Source organism: Branchiostoma belcheri, unplaced genomic scaffold, assembly GCF_001625305.1.
Source record: "Branchiostoma belcheri isolate BF01 breed outbred unplaced genomic scaffold, Haploidv18h27 scaffold39, whole genome shotgun sequence".
Lineage (NCBI taxonomy): Eukaryota > Metazoa > Chordata > Leptocardii > Amphioxiformes > Branchiostomatidae > Branchiostoma > Branchiostoma belcheri.
Window position 1 is genome coordinate 526809 of NW_017804009.1, and position 23725 is coordinate 550533.

At 42.9% G+C, this 23725-nt stretch overlaps 3 protein-coding genes across 3 annotated transcripts; all 3 read right to left on the reverse strand.

Moving 5' to 3' along the window:
• Positions 1–479: 479 nt before the first annotated feature.
• On the reverse strand, positions 480–1406 carry LOC109476683 (low-density lipoprotein receptor 1-like). Its single transcript, XM_019777690.1, is given in 4 exon segments — positions 480–491; positions 695–805; positions 808–1278; positions 1281–1406. Coding segments are annotated over 4 exon segments (720 nt in total).
• A 3402-nt stretch (positions 1407–4808) lies between these two features.
• LOC109476684 lies at positions 4809–12379 on the reverse strand. Its single transcript, XM_019777691.1, has 10 exons — positions 12370–12379; positions 11813–11989; positions 10960–11049; positions 10198–10236; positions 9611–9706; positions 9286–9490; positions 8188–8378; positions 7715–7853; positions 6761–6984; positions 4809–6253 (listed from the first exon to the last, which is right to left on the reverse strand). The coding sequence occupies exons 1-10, from the start codon at positions 12377–12379 to the stop codon at positions 4809–4811; spliced, it is 2616 nt and encodes an 871-aa protein (XP_019633250.1).
• A 138-nt stretch (positions 12380–12517) lies between these two features.
• LOC109476685 (tissue-type plasminogen activator-like) lies at positions 12518–13933 on the reverse strand. The gene is made up of 3 exons (XM_019777692.1): positions 13717–13933; positions 12952–13365; positions 12518–12819 (listed from the first exon to the last, which is right to left on the reverse strand). Exons 1-3 carry the CDS (start codon positions 13931–13933, stop codon positions 12518–12520), a joined length of 933 nt encoding a protein of 310 aa, XP_019633251.1.
• Between the last annotated feature and the right edge of the window lie 9792 nt (positions 13934–23725).

Sequence of the window (23725 nt, forward strand, 5' to 3'; positions counted from 1 at the left end):
CTTGGTTAACATAAATACTCTGGTAATGGCACAGGCATAAAAGAATAGATAGATAAGCTGCTATGATATGTGTTTTCACCACACAGATCTAGAATTAGAGCTAGATAATCAATCATAAGATACATTAATGAAAATTCACTCTTAAATTACAGATTGTGTACAATACGACTAACTTCAATAGCTACTGTTAGGATGTGTATCAGGTGCTATGCTATACTACACTAGTGGTTTGGCCGTTTCTGGTTATCTGGCAAATTTCCAGGTAATATTAACAAATAAACAGAAGACAAACACTTACAAAGGCTAGACTATTTTAGGCTATTTTCCTTTCTTGTAGAGATTTTCCAAACAATTTTGTTTAGTTTGTTACATACAGCCAAAGCCTTGTATAGATTAGACAGCCATGAGATACAGAATCTGACCGCCCAGTGCAGCCGCTGTCATCCAGATCATGGCCTGGTCCTTGGAACCACAGCTTGCTACATAGAGCTCTGCAACAAAAACAAATAACAAATATGAACAACAGAAACATACTAATGCTAAGGTCACATTTCCAAACCGGCGCCCAGCCGGGTAGCCTTGTGGAACGAATGGTATGGTATGAAAGACAACAAAGCACGAAAAATGTTTTTGAAAATTAGATAGCTGCGTACTATATATTATTGATATAAAATGTTAATTTTTCGTTGGGTACACATTCACCACTATCACACTTGAAGTAGTTGGGCCAGGGACACGCTGTACAATTTTCCTAATCTGAACCATCTGTACAGTCATCACCCCCGTCACATTGCCAGTGTGGCATGGGTGTACGCATTCGCCACTATCACACTTGAAATCGTCGCGGTTGTAACACTCTTTGTTTATACAATCTTTCTCATCTGAACCGTCTCCACAATCATCAGCACCGTCACACAGCCAGTGTGAGGGGACACATTTACCACTTTCACACTTAAGATCATCGGGATTGTAACACTCTTTGTTGATGCAATCTTCTTCATCTGAACCATCTTTACAATTATCATCACCATTACACTGCAATCCTTGGAGTACACATTCACCACTATCACACTTGAAGTAGTTGGGCAGGGGACACGCTGTACAATTTTCTTCATCTGAACCGTCTGGACAATCATTATTACCGTCACATACCACAGCGAGAGAGAGGCAGCGGCGGACAATGCCACAGCCGAAAACGTCGGGCGACAAACAATCTGGAGCCGTACACTCTTCATCCGAGCCGTCGAGGTAATCTATGAAACCATCACACCTTTCAGTGCCCAATCGATGCATTCGTTAGTCGTTTTGCATGCCAAGGCGGGGCACTCTTCGTCTCTGTCGGCAGGACGAGGGGAGGCATGGCCGATGGACAGCAGGTACATGAAAAGGAGCAAGCCGGGTACCATGGTCAACTTTACGGTGGGAAATGTAGCTGACATTTTTGGTGTACCAGTCGTACCCTGGCACGGTGACGTCTACTCAGTCTAGTGCCACTAATAATCAGGTAAGTACCGGGCTTTGTGAATACCCTGTTTCACGTAAAGGCTTATAAAAAGTATAGAATTACAGGGAACATATGGGTACTAACCCAGAGGAATGTGAGGAAACGTCATCAAACCTTTTAATTAGAATTGCTACATTCTCTCGCTGTTAACAGAGTGAGTCACACCCGACTTTATATCAGGATATGTATTTAAAATTTCGTGCTGTTGACCCAAAGAGTTGATCTGAATGCAAAAAGACATCGGATAGAGATATCAAACATCTTCAGATCTGATGTATTCTTAATAATAATAAGCTTGCTAACTTGCGAATTTCGACAGACGAGCAAGAAAAACAGTAAGAAATGTTTTATGGTTTCCACATAAAACTGCAAATTGAAATTCCAGGTGGCACTCGCCTGTATAGGGCACATGTAGCTTATAAGCTATGTAGTCCCGTACTATACAGTGCAAGTCCCATATGCCGCCCCTTTGTTGCACGCTTAAGACACACGCAGTTACATGTATTAAGTCCCAATGAATTATTCTAATAACCGACCACTTTTGAAGTTACGGCCTGATAACCAATGCCAAATGGAGCCTTATGATTGGTCGACGCACGTAGCTATATGATAATGCACACTGAAACCAGCTGACGTGACTCTAGGTTGAGGTATGTAAAGTATCCCGCTGTTTCGTCGTAACTATCAGAAGGAGACATCGTGAAATATCTGTTGTTGTTTTTCTCGCTTATAAGTCTTACTATGGCAGCTATGGCAACCCAAAATCATTTGTAGGTTTAACAATGCATCTGAATGTCACCTTTATTACAGTTGGTTTGCGATTATATGAAGTTTTGGCTCCCTTTCAAATACATGAAATTCAATAGAACTCTTCACTGATAAGATAACGTTGAGTCGACTGAATTCTTTGGTTAATGATATGACAGAACTGAATGTAGCAATATTTTGATGACGGTCCCATCGCCCCGCATTGTCACGCATATGTATTTCTGCGCCATACCCACCTGTTCGTAAACGAGCTCGAGCGAGTTATGCACAAATGCTTGTTTTTGGAGAACAATATTGGTGAAAAATAATATGCTTCACTTTGCACCCATACAGGATGGGTTCACAAGAAACAAGCATTTCTCTATTTACATTGGTCAGAATATGAACCGTTTTGTAGACAGTACATTTATGTCGTGGATTATTATTATTATGGATATATAACATGCAATGAAGCTACTGCCGTCATCGTGGGCGGCCTTGAAGATCGTAATTCTTATTTACACCGTAATTAATACCAGCTCCCCATATGAAAGCTGATGATGGCATGCATGCAAACATATTTTAACCATTCCCGAAAATCGTTCAAAATTATACCTCAAACAAGAGCTCGATTACCCCATACCTTCGTCATGTATGAGTTTGGGTTGTCAGAAATGTGCCGCTGTATATAGTTTGACTTTTATTTTGCTTGTATGTTAACTAAAGCATGTGATTGTGAGTGCCTCCATACAGTACGAGCATCTGGTCGCCTGAATCGAACTACCTATGGACTAGAATAGCGGTGCCGACAAATTTGGATCTTCATAGTGAGTAGTAATATGCAAAAAAAAATCTGGGGTGCTAAGCTAGTGTCCTTGTTCTGTAGAGGAGGGGATTACTTTTATGCATTTTCATCATAGCGACATCTCACAGACTTCTTGCAGGCCAATGTGATCGTCGATAGCCGGCTACCTTCTCTCGCCAATTAATACCCTTTTCAGGCTGATTTTTACGATTTATTCGGCCTGCAAAAGAAGTCTGCAACTGGGAGACTACATTTTGAGAGGCAAATTAAATGACGACGGCTACTTGAGGTTTGACTACTAGTACGCAGTTCTTGTTCCAAGCCTTACTATTGATGAGTTACACTAGATTCCTTATAACACCAGAAAACATGCATTTACTTGTTATTACAAATTAAACAGTGAATAATCTAGCATAAAACAAGGAGTCCTTTTAATATCTTGGGATACATTACACATGAAGTGGTATTTGATAAATACAGTATTATTTTGCAATTGTTGATGTGTGCAATGCTTTGATTTTTTTATCTGAACGTTTTTAGCACTTTTAGTATGTAATTTTACATGTTAGAAATGATTGCGTATATTTTGGTAACTTATTACACATAAACATCTACACTATGTCATACTGCACGTAACAGTGCCCTAACTAGACCATCTCAGTGATGCATGAATAAGACTCCTTGCATGAATCCTATAGCTTAAATTACTATCAAAGTGAATATGAAGCTTACTCAAAGCATAATGCTTCATACTGAAAAGACAATATTGGTGATGAAATAGTATTCAACAATTCTTGGAATACACTCCTTCAACTCTTTGTTACATGATTAATAAAATCGTTTTGTCTCGAGTATTATATCCAACAAAGGTATGATGCAGTTCTGCCTTCTATGTATACTATTTTTCAGACTACCTTGCATGGTCTTCCAGGGCAGAGCGGATTATTTACAGCCTTATTTACAATTTTGTACTGTGGCATTATTCACAGTCTCTTACTGCCAGGTGTAGAGTAGCAATGACTGCCATGGTGAATGGTACGGTGGCAAGGCAGTATACATATATGGTCAACAATTACTGTGTCTGATTTAGTGCTATAAAGAACTACTGGCTAGAAAATATTTCAACTCTACATGTACATTCTACATTACTCTAAACTATACTCATGACGGGTACAGTGAGCAGTTGTACCTCATTATAAAACGTGTTCTATGACTACTAAAAAGAGTGTTGACTAAGTTACTTGCCAGGAATGTTACAATTCTACATATACACGCTACGATACACTACACTATATACATGTAGTTGATAAAGTAATCAGTTACTCTACTTATAAATGAATAAGTTACCGGTTGACTTGTATTCTGCTTTGTTCTGAACGTTATTTGTTTTGTGTCATTTCAATCCATCTGTTTTATCGCTTGAGTATGTGTGTATGTATTTATTTTTTATGTATCCAGGGACATCTGAAAAACAGGCCACAGACCTGAGTGTGATCCACTGGTAAAAATAAGATAAATGAAATGACATTTTGTATCTACAATCACACAGACCAGCCTCTTCAATACTCAAAAACACGCGGGCACAATGCAGGAGTTTACTCAGCAAAAGGCTTGAACTCTGGAGAGAAGCAAAGCTTGTTTCTGAAAGGCAATTACTTTCAAATTGTATTAGCAACGTCATGTGGGGATGATAAGCACTTTGTAGGTGGGCAGTTATAGAGACATGCTCTTAGGTTCCTTTCAGTACCGCAATCAGAAACTGGTCTCATCTTCAGCGCAGGTCGAACGCCTGTCTTCAGCTTGATTTCCTTCAGCATCGACGAAGGTTTTAATGGGTATCTCAGTACCAACGTCAGTGCCGCTTGTTGTAGCCCCAACTCCACCTGCGAGGGTCTGCAAGTTGCCTGCAGTGCCAGTTTCATCTGCCTCAGTTTCCCCTGCGGTGGTAGGCTGGTTGCTGGCAGTTGCGTTCCGCCCCTTGTCCTGACGAGGCTTGCCCACACGATGGCGTGTCCTGTTCTCCTCTACATCGGCCATAATTGTCATCTCTATAGCAGTGCCGGTTCCACCTGCTGTTGTCACCTCAGTTCTCCTGGTCCGCCGGTTGCTGGTAGTGGTGGTTCCTCCATCGTCCTGGTTAGCTTCGATCAGACCCAGGCGCACCATGATCGCATACTTCCATTCCTCCAACACCTTCCCCGTCATTGTCAGCAGCAGGGTCAGCAGCAGGCCTTGAGAAGCATTCAGCACAATAAAGATGTAGTCGAGAACTGCGATCTTGACGAAAGGAACAATGAATCCCAAAATCCAGGTGAACCCCGCCAGAAACGAGATACGCGTGTAGACCCAGATCTTGCTGATCTCCGAGCGTGGCAAAGCAGTGCTGGCTATCTGAAATGACTTCCGTATGGCCAACAACACAAGAGTGGTGAAGACAAAATTGACCATAAGGGCGCAGAGGACAGGAACACCAAATGCCACCAGACTGGCTGTTGGATTGCCGATCCAACACTGCTCTCCATAACCCACCCTGACAGAACTGCCGAATTCCACAATCACTGTGACAAGGACTATAGGCACCGGCACCAGCCAGGTGTACAAGATGTACTTGTACAGTTCGGCTCTTTCGGAATCCTCACGAAATGTAAGGAAGAGATCTACAGCTAGCACGTTCATGGATGTAAAGGCCGTCAGAATAAAGTAGTGCAGAAGTATTGCATAAACTGTACAGCCTGGTCCGGGAGAGAGGAACACACGTCCCACAAACTGGGTTACGGCAACTGCCATGCATGTCATCATCTGTACCTTCAGCTTTTCCGGGAGTTTTTTCCACTGGCCTGACCTGTAAGTGTGAGCCACAAAACCAGACACGGCAACGTCAGACACTATCACAAGACCCAGGGTTAACCAGTGCTGGACAGGGTCCGAGGTTTGGAGCGTGTCGTTGGAAAAATACTCCAGTAGGCAGTCCCCACAGACTGACGCTTCTGTGTTCAGAATGGCCACCTGCTCAGCTGGGCACGACACGTTAGAACTCAACAGGCGGACACTGCCATTGGGAAGGATTTCGAACTCTTCGGATGTGAAATTCAGAATGGGTCTGCTGCAGTTTTGGAGATGGGAAGTTTTGTTCAAAGAGCCGTGACTTAGGGACGAGAGAGATCGACACGAGTCTACAAATGGGTCGTATAAAGAGTCTGGGGGGCAATGCTCAGGACTGTTTTCGGGACTCTCATCAGCGTTAAAGTTGAACAGAGAAGGTAATGAGATAGGGTTCAATGCAAATATATCTCTCACACTAGCAGAAGGACAACTTAAATGTGTGGCTACCGCAAGGGAAAGTCCTTCACAAAGAGCACAGTGAACGTTTTTATAGAACTTGAAAACGTCAAAAGTTACTCTTTCGTCGTAGGATCTGCAAGCAGTCACATTACAATTTGCATTCGAAATATTGACGACAGGGACAATGCATTGTCTCACATTCAACCGAGTAGGACTGAACTCCACCTTTAGAGTTCCGGTACAATCTCCATTCCAGTTGGGAATGCGGAGTTTATAATGATCGTATAATATTTGTGGAATTCCAATGGGGTTTGTAGGTGAAGCTGTGTACCCAGTACACACAGGTGTGAATCGCCATGTACTGAATTCTTCCGTACTTACATTGTTACAAAGAGCACAGAATATGTTTCTATAGGAGATACTTGTTGAGCTATCTTGCACGGGCATCCGGTAGACCAGGTCACCCGGGTTGTTGGGATCAGCTTGCTTTAAACACTGATCTCTTGTGACGTCGTCCATCCAGTCGTCAGGGCAGCCAGCCACCAGCCAATAAGATCTTCCCTTGTCATATCCCGACAGGCACTTCCACTTTTCATGGTCACGATCAGATGGTTTTTGAGCTGTTGTGTTGAAGTTGCATACCTCTCTGTATTATGAAGGCAAACAATCATCAGGTCACCTCATTAATTGTGCAAATAAAGTCGTCATTTGCATTATTTGCATTTAATTATGTACATCTCTCTCTCAGCTACCTACCTACCAAAAATAATGAAAATACGTTGTTCCTATCTGGACTTCCAAAGATTTGCTTTCAAAGATTTCGCCCGAAGGTCCCCTGCAATTCCAGAACAAGCTGCTAGGGGGACCAAACCCACACCACTTATTCCTGACAGGAAAAGATATCTGTCACCAAAAATTCAAGACCATAGCATGCTCAGGACAAAAGATACAAAAACCGGAAGTTCTGCTGCAGTACCAAGGTCATCCACCAGGAGGCCCATATTTGACCTTGACCTTCGTCTTCCTAAGACTTACCAGCATACCAAATATCATCACAATCCACTAAAGGACGTTATGAAGTTATGCTGACTACAAATAGTGCGGAACACAACACACACACACACACACAGACACACACACAGACAGACACACACACACACACACACGCACACACACACACACACACAGACAGACGCGCCAAAAACAATACCTCCATTTTTCATGGAGGTAATAACCCCAAACCAAAACCTCTGCTTGGAGAGTACCAAAACTCACGTATGGGCACGTATTCCTTTTCTTGCAACAATGTACAATTAGGATGTACCTCTAGAAATATGCTGTCCCCACTGATTGCAATATGTATACAATCTACGTACCCAATGTCGCTACAACAGTCGCTGAAAAAGCTGCAGTCCTGGTCACACTGACACGAGTAAAATTGTTTGTAACTCTGTCCGCACTCTCCTTTACAGGAGCTGTTACACTTTCTGGGAACATAGTCCGACGACGTGGGGTCTACATAGATGAGAAACAGGAAATAGTGAATTAATACTAGTGTTGATGGATAAAGAGTTTGCATTAATTCTAAAACTTTCAAACTGATGTTTAACAATCTTCCTCAATAATGTCCAATGATACAGTAAACATAATCTTATTTGTTGTTAGACTTTGTCCTATCCAATTGCACTATCAAAACTGTTATTATTGCGTATATATGATGATATTGTCATGACTTGCCATGCATTGGTAGATGTGAATGACTCGATAGATGACAGTTAAGGATGATAACAGTTACCCATTTACAACTTATCAGTTGGATACAATAATAGACTTCTTCGAGCTTTCTTACCAGGACATTCCGTCACGTCGCAGTAGCCCCACGTCTCCGTCCCGTTCCTGGTGTAGCACCAGGGCCGGTCCTTGTTGTCAGGGTTACGGCAGAAGTTTTCCTCCAGCCCCGCATCAGGATGAGCCTGCGGTGTGTGGGGATGGCTGTGGGGGAACTGTGAGTCCCATCTCTGACACAGCCGGTCTCCTGCCCTGTGGAATGGGTTACTATAGGTTATGTACTTTATCATGTTAAACTAAATATAGATAAATAATTAATGTATTTCTCAATTTTGTCAAGTTGTTTTTAAAACCTAAGTTAACGTTTTTACAGCCTTTTCTAAATAAGGTTAGTGCATATTTCCAGTTTGCGTTGCAAATCCATACAAAGAGAGTCCTTTGGGGTGCAATGGTTTGCACAACTGATTCGCCGTACTGTAGAAAAAAATGGCACCAAAGCTCAAGCGCTAATCTTACCTATTTATGTGCCCTGTGTAGCTCCTTCCCTTATCGTTAGTGAAGAAGCAACTTGTTGGTAACTCTGAAAATGGAAACAGGACATGTATGTCGTGCCAGTAATGAAATTAGCATGTCCCCCCCCACACACACATACACACACACACACACACACACACACACACACACACACACACACATACACACACACACACACACACACACACATCATCGTGCAAACAACTGCAAACAAACATCTGAAGATATAGTGCTGTATTTGGAAGTTCAGTAAAGGTGAACAGTAATAAACATATTCTAATCAAATCTGATCATGACCTTATTTGCATAATTTATGAGGAAGTGCTAGAATAGTTTTTTTGTTCAGATTAGGCTGTCATTTGAGAATATGATCTACTGATATAATTCATGCAAATGAGACTCTCATTTGCATGAAATTAATGAGTACAAATGTACAAACTGTCCACCGGAAGGATTAATTTGGCGAAGGTATGAGATCGTGGAACTCTAATTACATTCTGTTATTGTTTGATGAGCAAATCAATAAAATCAATCAATAAAATCAATCGGTCCATACGGAATACACCGTGTAGTATTCTCTATGATCTTACCGTCACAGGCGAAGACATCGTCGCAGTACATCCACATGATTGTTGCGTTGTTGGTGTAGCACCACGGTCTGTCCTTCCCGTCCGGGTTCCTACAGTAGTTCCGCTCCAGCCCTGCTGACGGGTAGGCCTCGGGAGTGTGGTTATGGGCGTGGGGGTACTGAGATGTCCAGTACTGACAGAAGTGTTGTTGGTTTCCACGGCCCCTGTAGCTTGCCCCTTTGTCGTGTAGGTAGTAACAGTCTGTGGACATAAAGCTTTACATTGTACCATAGTGTCCAATTGCATTGTACCTTCCTATAATGATTTCGTGCTATAAACACTTTGATGGGGTTGTCAGTAATAACTGTGTGAAAAACTCACCACAGTTCTTCTCATCACTGTTGTCTCCACAGTCATCTCTGCCGTCACATCGAGCAAACGGGTGGAACAGGGCACCATTGTCACAGGCAGAAAGGGCTGCGGGTTATAAAACAGTTATAAAATTGTCTATCCAACTGCAGGTGTTTGTGAGCCATTGGTTGTATACATGATACACATGACGCGCACACTGCTTGAAATGTTGGATTTACCAATGGTAGTAAATGCCAGTAAAGTCAGGTAATGTTTACTTTGTAAACAGTACCGGACTTTACAATGGTTGTAGACAAAAGTCCGGCACTGTCGGACTTGAAATTACCGGATCTGACTTTTATTTACTATCATGTCCGGTATTGTATACAAAGTAAACGACTTTACTTGAATTTACCACCATCAGTAAATCCTACTTTTCCTGCAGTGGCAGAAAAAACAACACACATATCAGGCACAAAAAGTTAGGAAAAGAAAGAAAATACCATAGACACAAGCGGAAATATGCTCACGACATGATAGCTCATCACTGCCATCCGCACAGGACCTTATGCCGTCACAAAAAGGGTCTTCGGCCTTCTGAATACTCCACTCAAGACATCGTCCATTGCTGCAGCCTATCTCGCCTTTTCTCTCACCTGCGTTGAACATTGAGGCATCACGTTTCAACATCTAACTACAATATGCCACTGAGCCGTATTGAGAGACTTAGACAGTCCTTATTTATCCCTAGAACTTAAAAAATCATGCAGGAGTAACTGTTTTAGATAAGGACACTATGGACTTTCATAAATTCTTACCTCTGCAGAATATTTGTATTTTAATCAGTCTTGCTCCTTGTTTTAAAGTTTATTTATACCATTATCGGATATTATGAGTAACCGTCAATATTTTAATGCTGAATGTAAGTACATGCAAGTGGAGGCAGACCACGCGCAACCTACGTACATGCACCAACTGTGTGAGGATACTGTACTCTGGAAGACCTGTTTTGTTACTATGGAGGATGGGAGGGGGGTAGAGGAAAAGGTTCATGAACATCCGTGAGACTCCGGATGATGATAATTTATGTTCCTTGTATCCAAATACAAGGGAGATCGATGAAGTATTTACATTCAAAGTCATCAGATACATAGGAAAGTAGCAATTACTTGTTTTAAGAAAATAGCGAATAGTGTTCACATATTGTTTTATGGTTAAAGTGGAACCAAGGGCAATTTAAGTCCAGTTTAAAAAAAAAAATGAATAATCATATAAAGGTGGCAAGGTGAATTTAAAGGTTCTGGGTTCGAATCCCTAGTATATATAATATAAGTGTTTGAAACATGTGATGAAACGGTGCTCTCTGCGTTTCTACTTACAGCAGCGTAGTTCGTCCGTATTGCCTCCACAGTCGTCTCTACCGTCACATACTTGGGCCAGGTCAAGGATGGTTCCATTGGCACAAATCCCTTAGGTTTGATTGAAGTAAAGAAAATTGTTTGTTTGTTTGTTTGTTACCTGCATGAAAAATGGAGGTATTGTTTTTGGCGCGTCTGTCTGTGTGTGTGTGTGTGTGTCTGTGTGTGTGTCTGTGTTTCCGCACATTTGTAGTTAGCATAACTTCATAACGCCTTTATGGATTATGATGATATTTGGTATGCTGGTAAGTCTTAGGAAGACAAAGGTCAAGGTGAAATATGGCCTCCTGGTGGATGACCTTGGTACTGCAGCAGAACTTCCGTTTTTTGTATCTTTTGTCCTGAGGAAATTCTATAATTACAGTGTTTTACATTATAGTAATTTCATACATGTAATGTATGTAACCTATGGCAGATGGAACATCAACAGATGCTTATTATGCAAATGATGACCTAATTTGCATAATTAATGCAAAAATTCTATGATTTATTAATGGTGACTGATGGGAATGTCATACTTGGGATATCTGTAAGTTTATCAAAAGTTAACATCACGATGCATATATTATGTTAATGCAGAGGTCATTTGCATAATTAAAGAATAAATTTACATTTATCTATCAAGCCCATATTTCAAGGAGGTATGGAGTCTCGGAACTCTTGTTTGTTGGAAGTAATCTCCGTAATTAAATCCTGCAGTACAGTTTGATTTGCCTTTGAAAATTGTTGACCTGGAAGTCTAACTTTTCAAGAATCTAGTTTCCGATAAAGTTATTTACCCCTTCCATTCTGTACATGTGTTCTTGTTACGTACCAGTTTTCCTGTAGTCGACACACGCCAGACAGTCACAATGGGCCGCAGTGTTGCCGCACCAGTTGTCCGAGGAGCAGCATGGGAAATTACTGCCAGGGTCGCATTCGGCGGCCGGGGTTTGGTCTTCAGCCTTGTAGCCTCGTCCGCAACGCAAATCTTCACGCCACTTCTTAGGAGCTATTAGGTCATTAAGTCATTAAAGGTTTCGCTCTATCAGTCACCTTTCATACGTACACAAAAAGTTGTCTAATCTAATTCTGTATATGGCATCGTTTCGGTGTCAATTTTTTTGTCTTGAAAGGGTACATTGAATAAACATTACGGCGTCTATATATGTTGCAAATAGCATGAAAATTAAAATCCGAGAGAGAAGCAATAACAAAGTACATATAACATGTGAATGCACAAATCTGATGGGAATATTCAGGGATCAACTAGAGGTAAAAGACAATTTCGTAAGTAGCTACTAGTATTTCGCTGAAAGCTTTACTAGGTACCCATTGCCCAAACACCTACGTCCCACTCAAAAATCATGTTCAAAATACGAGATATCATACCTTTGCACATCGTTACAGTACCGTACAGAGCAGCCAACCTTCGTTGTCCCAACCCAACCTACCTACCAAATATCATATAGATACATGCACCACACCCCATGATGTATTAAACCGTTAAAGAATTCACAAAGCCTTATAAATGGTGTACCTAACACTCACTAGTAACCTTCTCGGCGAAGCTGCTAGTGCTAAATAACTTGAACGCCTCACCACAGACTGGCACTTCGCAAAGCTCCCATCGCACTGACGGATTCGTGGTGAAGCACCAGACTCCGTGTTCACCATCCGGATTCCGGCAGTAGTTCTCCTCCAGTCCGGATGACGGGTAGTTATGCGGTGTCTTGTCGTGTACATGTGGAAACAGCCTGTCCCAGCGTTGACACGTCTTGCCTGTCCTGGTCACAGAGACGGTTCCTCGGTAGGATGCCCCATTCCCCACCTGGCAGGGTTCTGGTAGATGAAAAATGCAGCTGAACTGTACTTTCTATCAGAAATATTGGGCAAATTTTCGATTGTCCAACTCCTGGTTTCAATGAATGAGCAATTCACAAACTGAATGTAACACCAATTCTAATGACCTACCAAATTCACAGATGAAACCAGCGTCTATCTTACAGCCCACGTCGTTCCACTTATTTCTGTTGTTGAAGGAGAGGTCGCCCGAGTTGTCGGGGAAGTACACCGCACATCGCTCCTTTCCTCCGCTCGGTTGTCCATCGGCCCAGTTTTCCCATTCCATCGGCTGGGAACCGCGTGCGTATGTCCACGTTCCGTCATCTGAACGGGTCATCCCGAAGTAGAAAACCTTGGTCGTGTCCGCGGCGTTCTTTAAAGCGACCAGGAAGTCGTTGGTGGCGCTGTCACCAGGCATGGCCAGAGTGCTCCCTTCTTCTCGGCAGGTCGCCAAAGCCTGGTCGTACTCACTCTCCGTGTCGTAGGCACGGTAACATCGGCGTGTGTGTGGGAGGTGCCAGTAGCCATTGGAACACTCTCCAACTGTGGTCAACATGTGAGGACAAAAACTCTTTCGGGTTAGGCATGTAAGTACTTATATTACCCTTATTATTGCCATCCCATGCCAAATTTCAGGTCATTCGGCTGAAAAATGGCAGAGTTGAATCCCTTTAAACAAATGACAGGAAGAGGAGAAACATGAGGGAAAACAATATATTTATTCCATACTATAGTATGAGTGAAATGTAACTAAAAAAGTACAGAAAACAAAATAATTAAGAATGACAAATGATGTAAATGATATCGATAATGGAACGGAATTCGCATATCAATGTGTTATGAACAAAATTTGAAATTAACAACAATTGACACACCAATAACCATATTCAGTACCTGTAATAACCTGGACTTCGCACAGCGTCAGGATTCGAGAGGGGCCAGTCAGATGAACGCCCACATACCGTCCTGCCATCCACCGACACGGGATGGAAACGGTCGGCTTCGTCACGAGGATCTGATGATCACCTCCACACCTGGGGTTCTCGCTGACCTGGTCGGAGTCCCCGATGTGGATGTTGAAGGGGTTGAGTCGTTCCGAACAACAGTCCATGCGGTTGAAGATGACCACTCTGTAGATATTGTCGAAGCCATTGCAATTATAAAGTATGATACACTTCAGGATGAAAGTTGTTAAAGCTTATATATATGAGACACCATGCATGCAAAACATGGTAACGTGTAATTTACATCTTGAATCTCTCCTATGTCAGTTCTTCTTTGACTCACTGGTTTAAATATATCGATTCAAAATGAAAGGACGTCGTTGCCGGCCATGCCCCTACATGTCAATCATCACACCATTTCTAGTCAACCGTTTCCTGTACTGTTTAATTATTACTGTTTTAGTATGCTGTCTTTCGAATTCGTTTTGCTAAATACGCTCATCTCGTGTCCATACGTACCTGTCAATAATATACGATCGGCCGAGATCCACCCACCAGCTAGGACCAGTCTCCTCCTGTGTGTGTGTACAGGTGGCAGTGCCGTAGTACATGTAGGTATTGGTGAGCCCGTCTACAGCAAGGCTGGCAACCCCGGGTCCATGCGTCCCGTTAAGGGTGCTTGTCTGGAACGCCGTCTTCCTCAGAGCGACATTAAAATCTACCACGAACGAAGGATATCGTCAATTACGAAAGACCAAAAGTACAAGTTCAACAAGGCTTCATCGGGTCAGTTTTTACCGTTCAAAACCAACTTTTCACCGTTCAAAACTCATTTTTCACCATTCAAAACCTAATTTTTTCATCATTCAAAAGCCAATTTTCATCCTTCAAAACCCAATTTTCATCTTTCAAAACCCGATTTTTCATCCTTGAAGTATTTCCATCTGTACATCAGAGTTCTATGGCTAAACGCATTCGATGCAATATAATGGCAGCAAAACTGGAACAAGGCAATCTGCATGATATATTGACACATACTATCCCACATTAGCACATTTCCATGATTTTTTTTTTCATACTTTGGGCATTTAAAATAGGGCAGAAAAAAGCGCTATGATGAATCTTTTGGTACCCGGAAAATCGGCACAAAAATCCTACCAGTAACCGTTTTTCGTCACAATGTTGGCATTTCTGCTCCATGAATGTCAATATAGTACATTGGGATAGTGTTGTCTCAACGTGGTATGTAGATAAATAACTATAAACTATTGGCTTTGTAAAATCTGGTTTTCAAGCCCTAAACACTGCACTGGGCAAGTTCTGTACGCAGAGCCATGACCTGTTTATCACCCAATGACTTGGCCATCCTTCTGCTGCCTTACTCCGGGCAATATTGGCAGGTTCTACTTCCCACCGCAAGGTGGCGCTTGTAGGTAAACATCTCACGGTTGTGTGTAAAGGACGATCGAATTACCAGCCTGATGAAACTGTTCATGGTTTACTGGCGTATGCTGATCTAGATATTCTATAGCTGGGCCAGCTCCTTTTTGTAATGCCTATTGCGTAAATTCTGGAAGTAAACAGCCAGGGTGAGAGGTCCTGACATCATCTGCAGCTCACGGCGCAAGTAAAGTATCTTTTTGTCAGTGTCGGACGATGCCGTGCGAGAAGCAACAACAAAGTATGTTGGAATGAGAGTACATAGATAATTCATGGATGGCGCAGCACCAATACATACTTACATACTAGAATCACACCGCCCTGTTTTTCTCAGACCATTGCAGATTAATTAGCTGACGTCACAGTTGAGCTGGGTAGCACTAGGCCCAAAATGATCCAGATTGGAATCACCCTTGTAGTGCCTACTTAACAGGCTTAAAATATGTCTTTCTGTGCAAATTTTGACACAAGAAGACACGGGCAGGGTCCAAGCTTTCCCAGTTTGGCAAACATTTGTTAAATTCATCGTTTTTTTTTTAAATATTTAACGCAAGGACAGACCCGAGTGGTAGTCTGGTACTCAGTGCGGATGGATATAAGCAGGTACTTGGGTGAAAAGCAGGTAGAGCTTTCAGTTGTTCAAGTTAGAAGTGGACAAGCCCCTTCTTCTTTAGTTATCAAACAGAAAGTGCTGGCATGAAGCAATGTACAAATAGACGACGTTTAAATTGTCATATAAACATTCATCTAATCCATGCGCCAGATCGAAGCCGTTTAGCTACATATGGGGGCCCGCATGCCCTATTCCGTAGAGCGTAAACGGCCGTAGAGCGTAAACGGACCGCTCTAATTCAACGTAGCATTTTGCGCAGAGCGTATTCGCCGTTTTAATTCTACGTAGAGCGTTTCAGCCACTTGGAATTTATCGTAAAGCGTAATCGAGACATTTCCTGAATTCAGCGTAATACGTAGCCGGCTCTCAAAATTTAGCGTAGAGCGTTGTCGGGACCCCCCCCCCCTATGCAGTCCCCAAAATATGAAACTTGCAAACTATCATCGCAAAAATACTGTGTTTCGAGTATAAATGGTTCACAGTTTTTCAAGTTTTACAAAACACAAGCGTAAACTGAGTGAAGATATCATTATGTTGTGTGTTAATGTTCAGTTACGGAGTTAAGGTTAACGATCGTGGATAAATAGCTGGTTACATACCCATTGTCGCAAAAGCACTAGACAGGCAGCAGCACAGGCCCAACAGCAGCGCCAGTGATGTTCCAGTAGTCGACGGGTTCCCCATTCTACCGCGAGACGACTAACTCGTGCTGTACCAGTTCTTCTTAGTAAACTAAGCAGTTGAAAAGTTCTGGTGCACGAGCTTGGCGTAACATGTACGGACAGATTCTACCAGCGACTAGTATTAAAAAGTGGTGCGTGTGGTATTTCATGTGCGGCACGAACACCTACGTCATAGGGTTACCATGGTAACCACTACCAAATAAGGTAAGACCTCAGGTAAAAGTTGCGTGAGTGAGAGAAGTAATTGAATATTCATTTCATTAGTGTCCTCCGTCTGGTATTTTCTGACGTGTTGCTTTGTGAATTATTCAATGACAGGAGTTCTGTGCCTGTCTGTACCCGTACCGGAATGTCCACGCGTACAGTATTAACAACACATTCTGTGTGTCCATTAAAAATAAGCACGTAGTGAGTCCAAATGAGTCATTTCCTGTATTAGAAACGGTTCTTCGGTTAAGGAGAGCTAGCATATTGTTTTTCTGATAGATACTAGGAACACGCAGATTCACAAGTCTTACGTTATTCAGCCAAGCACAGCAGGTTGCCCCTACTGTTCTCGATACGCGTTTACCGTGTCCAAGATGGAGATTAAATCCCGCTCTCTAAATCCACTGAAACTAATCCGTATGGAAAAGCAGCGGGGTTGTTTCCACCAGACTTCTTTTGCAGGCTGAATAAATCGTAGAAATCGGCCTAAAAGGGCATTAATTGGCAAGAGAACGTACACGTACTACTGATGTAGCCGACCGTCGACGATCAGGCCAATTTGATGGTCGATGGCCACCTTCCCTCGCCAATTAATACCATTTTTAGGCCATTTTTCTACGATTTATTCAGCCTACAAAAGACGTCTGATGGAGACTACATTTTGAGAGGGATAGGGACGACGGCTTCTTGAGGTTTGATTTAGTACGCAGGTCTACGCGTAACGAAGAATTATTCAGTAACGCTTAACGCTGAATTTATGGTGACAAATAACGAGCTACGTAGAATTAGAACGACCAATAACGCTTCACGAGGAATATACCGATAACGCTTAACGATGAATTAGAGCAATCATACGTCAATATAATGTTTATTTCTCTTTTATTTCAAATACACGTTGCGACCAAGCAGCAATATACAATATACATGTTGACGGAATCTGACTATCGATGAGCATACACACAAACAAAACAAATCCTAATTATATCATTTGAACTTTTTTTTCGATTAATCTGTACATTGGAGAGTTAACATACACACATAGTGCTTAACTTATACGTGTGTATGGGATCGGTCCGTCTACGCTCTACGTAGAATCAAAACGGACGATTACGCTCCGACGGAAAAGAGCATACGGGGACCCCCTTAAAATGATATTGACACAACAGCTTTAAAAACAACACGCACTTTGACTAGTGTTGGCAACTTCAATTATACAGTACATCCAGATCACGACCTTGACAACTACATGTACTTGAGACTAAGCCATATTTTCATGTTCAATCATAGATTGCACGCATGCCCGTAGCCAGGATTTTGAACAGTGGGGTTCTTCCCACTGCTTGAGGGGACCTCGAGCTCCTAAGGCGCGAGGTTCCTAGGGGGTCCGGGTGCATGCTCCCCCGGAAAATTTTAAAAAATGAACCTTCTAAAATGGCATTTTATGCATTTTATGCATGAGAGGATTTCCAAGAAAAAATCATAGATAAATTTTTATTCAATGACAGGGAGCAGTTTTTCTACGATTCCAGTCCAGTCCGTCTTTTCCATCTGGCTAGGGGCATGGCACGTACCTATCGAAGATGTCCAATACACGGGCAGCTACTAGGAACCAGGCAGCTAGTCTCGAAGAAGGAGAACAGAGAATGAGATACTGCTAGCCTGGGTACCATCCTGGTTAATATAGTTACGTCCCCTCCCGGACAGGCTACCGACCAACAGGTTGGATATCCTGCCTTGCCTGATCCATTTATCCGGATAAGTCTTACTTTGCCCTGTTTCTACTATGCGAAGCTGAAGGTTGTGAATGACTCTTCCATCCTCCCGAGGCAGGGTCGGTGGCGCGGTATTCTTACAACCGGTTGTCGTCATGGGAGAATACCGCACCACCGACCCTGCCTCGGAAGGATGGACTCTTCATGACAGCCAAATATCTGATGTAGACTATCGCATGCCTCACAGGACTCCGTACATATGCTCATGTGAACAGATCTAATTTATATTAAACTGCCCTGCATATTTAAAACATTTCGAAATGTAGATAAGTATAACTGAGTTAGAAGTTAAATTGCGATCCAAAAGGAAACTAATATTTGCTCTGGGCGTCACAAATAATTATTTAGACCCAATGATATGCATCTAACTCCCATGCAAATTTTGAAAAATATGCTAAATCTAAATCAGGACCCAACAGGTACTACCTAGAGTCACTAGCCCTGGGCACCTTAGATGCAATGAGTTCTTTCGTAGACCCCAAGTGAGCCTCGCACGGCCTCGCCACCGAATAGCCTCCCCAGACAGGACGTACACAAGTGCCGCCAGAAAGTAGTTCGGGACAAGGACGAAAAATCTACTTGAAAGTGTCAGCTTTTAAACTATCGGCATAATTTACAGATTTTGCTACATCTGTGCAGTTAAGAACTATAATTGTGTTTGTTTCATAGATATAGTAACGTTGGTATACAGCTTAACAGTCCCGTAGCGGATGGATATAGGCAGACTTTCTCGTCGCACGACCGCACCCAGGTTCAGTTGGAGAGGAAGGGCGGTGGTGTTAGGTAGGTGCTGCATTTTCAGGTCGTTTTGTGTTCTGAATTGTCGTTTCTGTGATCGTTAACTTACGTAAAATGTATCCTAAAGATGTTACAGTTACTCGTAAATAGATGTGGACACGTTTTTGCGAAAGTTGAGTGATTCTGCTGTTTAGTTGAGGCGAGTCGCACAGTGTTCTGTACGGCAGTTTGTGGATATGTCTCGTCACCAATTATTATTATAGACAGTTTGCCCCAACCTTTTGGTCACGAAAAAAATCTCCTGTTTATGATTGGAGAAAACGGCCACACTATGTTGATTACCATGAGGCCAATTTTACAAATTTTGATGAGAATTGCGTGAAAGGCTGAGTCTGGCTGACCGCGGCTGACATTTGTGATGGATTACCTTGTTTACGTGTTGGCGGACGAGAACTGCGTACTTCGCCATATTCTCGGAAGATTCGCCCAGAATTATTACACAGCTTAATGCTTGTATATATTTTTATTCGTATATTTAGTCATATTTTAAAATTTTTTAATGTATGAAGAAGGTATGTATGTACATCTGAAAAATCTTAGGAACCAAAGAAATGGTTGAGCTACACCGAGCAAATCGGCCTCCATGAGACTTTTCCTGGTTACAAAAACCTAGTTGTCCAATTTCTACCGTGTTGTCTGTTCAAGAATGAGAATTTTGTGTAAGGATTTCGGTACTAATCCTTATATTCGTGTTTCCTCCACAGGAACTCCTGAGATGAACATCAAACACCATGGATGAGCTGTCAGATGATCATCCCACACTGAACACCTATACAACTGTGTCCTTGCAAAACAGGAAATACAATTAAAAACAGCATCTTTCTGTAGCAAAGCGCTCCTTGTAATATCTGACCTGCGCTCAAATATGTAAACTACACTGGTCGTTTGTAAACATCGGTGTCTGTGCAGTTAATGATTGTTACTTAAGTAATTGATAAGCCTGCGGTGGAACATTCGGCCAACTCAATGGTTGTTAGTTTAGGTCTATTTCCTTCTGCTGTCCAGCCTCTTGGAAACCCAGACTTCGGGGACTGTGCCATTGGCTCAGTGGGGGCTGGTTCAGCTTAGATTAGTTGGTTCGTTGGTTGGCCGCTTTCTTTATTATTTGTTTATCACCTCCCAATGGGCCAGGGTAAGGCTCAAGCCGCGCCTCCCCGGCCTCAATGTTATTCGGTCAGAGGGGGTCATATAGAACTGCCAAAGTTAAATACTCGTCTTAAAATTGATTGAATAAGGCGACAATATGCCAAGTTGTTGGGTGTCTGAGAAATATATACAGATACATGTTAACAAAGACATTTGCTACGACTCACGTCTAAATTCACCGATCGATCGGAAGAACGGGCCAGTCTCTTATAAGTTATAGCAGAAAGCATTGCAGGATCAGTACGAATCCCTTCACCTGAAATGTACATCTTGGTCGACCACGTCCCAGGTTACCACGTCATACGATGAGATTGTTATCTGGCATCATCACATGTGGTCTAGCACCAGTATTGATAACCCGTGTTGTCGGACATTTCCGACTACAGGTCCGACAAGATCTCCTATACTTGATGTAACTTCAGGGGTGTCAAGCAGATGTAAGCAGAGTTACAACAAAATGTTGGGCGCTTCCAGCAGATGCACATATGGCACTTGCACATATAGTGTGCTTCAACAGACGTAGGGAGCAGGTTTGGAGGAAATGCGTAAAACATGTTCTATCTGGTTGTTAAGTAATGCTATCTGCAATGCCAAGTTTGGGACAGCTAATTTCTTGCCTCTCTTCCCTGTCTCTACCTCCTCAAAGAACTTATATGACTGGGAAACGTACTCACAGGAGTTGCAGACAAAAGTTTCTGAGGACACGATTCCCCTCGACTCCTCTCTTGGCTGATAGCTTGACCAGTTTCTTGCAAGACGATTTGTTATCTTGTTGGCACTGCGAGGTTAGATACCCGTTCAAGCTCGGATAGGCTGACACTATTAGAATAAGATTTCGGAAGAATTTGAATATAAAATGGAATAAGAATCTGAAACAAATAGAAATTATCTTCCTACCTGACATACAAATGGTCCATTTAACATTCCAGTCCACATATTCCAACGTCCACACATTATTCCAGTTTATATTCAAGTCTGATTGTTTGGTTGCCGGCTCAGTAAGGGAACCTCCTCTCAGATCTCGGAATGGGGTCCGGAAAGGTCCACAGCTCCGGTCGCTGGCGCAATGGCTTCTCCCAGCCGCACTTCCCCTGGTTGATTCCCCGCGCGATGCAGTACAACACCGGGTGCTCGTAGTGCTGGGGCACTGCGTCGAGGCGGTCGCGCACCTGTGCCCTCAGTTCGTCTCTCATTCTCTGAAAATCCTGTACCTGGGCATTCAGCCCCTGCACCATCGCCACAATACCGAAGCCCGGGTGGGCGCGAAAAAATGACACGAACGCCTCCATGGGGTGCGTCCTGGGATCTTCTTCCGGGACCGGTACGTCGCGCCGCCCGTCCTCAAAGATCAAGAGGGGCTGGTAGAGATTGTCGGTCTGGGGCTCTCCGTCGATTTCGGCGTCCAGGCGAGCGATAACCCGATTCAGGCCGCGGACACTGCGGCGGAGTTCGCCTTTCTTATGCCTGAGGTAGGCGTACGCCTTTTCCAGTCGTCTTCTACCAGGCCGTACTCGTGGTCTCGTGGGTTGTCGGGAGCGTCCGAGTCCCACTCGTCTGATGTGCCGTCGTTGTACGGGCCTGCCGTTGCCTTTCTGCGTTGGGTCGTTTTGGAAATTTGGTCGGTAGATCGGAATGAATCCCTCGCTCGGCGATCGTCCTCTTCGCGGATTTGCGGTCCGAGCTCGGAATGGCGATTCCGTCCGGAGTAGGTCCTCTTAAAAGAGTTGGGTCTGGGCCCGTCCCTAATTGTCTGGGGCGTCCGAGTCCCACTCCTCGGACGAGTCGTCGTACGTATACGGGCCTGCTGCAGCCATTCTAAGTTTGAACGTTTCGGTAAGGTTGCTGGTGGATCGGATTGAATTCCTCGCTCGGCTACTGTTCTCTTCGCGGGTTTGTGTTTTTGAAAGAATTCCTACAATAGGATTTTCCAGTACAAGTTTCACCTTGTCACCTGTACATGTTGAAATTCTGAATCACTTGTAACATCAAAACTTTCATCATTGCTCAGACCTCGTCTTGTGACATCATGTAAGTTCAGATCAGCATCAGATGAAGAGGAGTCAGAGAGAACAAAAACATTTGCTCTCTTTCTATGTCCAAACTTTGAATTATCAGAGGATTCCTAAATATCACATTCAAAACTTTTTGACTGAATCAAAACATGATTATCAACATCAGAGGCTTCAGAACGTAGGGCGTTGACTTGCTCTTGTTGAGATTCTGCCCCTGCCTTGTCAGTGTTATTTGAAGATAGATGATCTTTTACAGCATTTAAAACTTTCCTGATTTTTTATCAAAACTTTCAAAATGTCTTGTTTCTCTATGCAATGAAGCAGGCTTAGAGATTTATACCTACAAACAGCTTTTAGCTCTTTTAAGCAGTACCTACCAAGTTGTTGATGTAACATCGCGCTACTTTGCGTTTTAGAAAGAATTTATAAGATAGGATTATTATCATTTACTCTGATACATTACAGTTCACTTGTTCTTCTATATGTTTCATCATGTCTTTCACCCAAAAAGCATTGGGATACAATTTCAGGGCATGATTTAGTAGAAACAGCGATACCTCGAAGACACAGTTGATACAGGCAGTTTCAGCTTCCTAAAGTTTTGGTAAATGTACTCCACTGTTCAATAGTCTTAGTGGTGACAACATCATAGTGATGGTGTTGTAACAGTCTTCTTTACTGCTTCCCAGATGTCACGGAGGTCTAGGGCGGATTTACCGTTAATCCTAAGTCCGACACGTTAGCCACACTACGCTAACTAGACTAAGGACCAACACAAGCCACGGGATTCGATGTACCGCCGGAAGGTTTATTCACTCAATTCCGAACCTAACACAAGTTGGCACAAGCTAAGAGGAAAGCAGGTTGTAATAGTTCTATAAGTACATATAACAGTAGCGATACAGTACAATCAACTCGTATGGAAAAAGGCTGACTCTTACGGAAAGATCACAAGAGTACATGAACACTACACATTAAAACCCTGGCTGAAAGTACTACACAAATGTTACCCAGAAAGTTATTACATACCTAGTCAGAAGTGACGGGAGGCTTCGATCTACAAGGGTAGTAGACCCGCTAATATAGACTCATAGGACCATTACAATCTACTGACTCCTCGGGTCGGGGATGTTGACGGGAAGGTGCTTCAAAATCTCTCTCCCAGAGATCGGGAGGGCGCCGAATTACATTCAGAAAGCTACGTGATTGACAGTCGGTGATCAGTTTGGGTACTTCTTCCCGATTGGTTGGAAGTATATGCAAATGGCCCAAACCGGTTCAAGTCTCC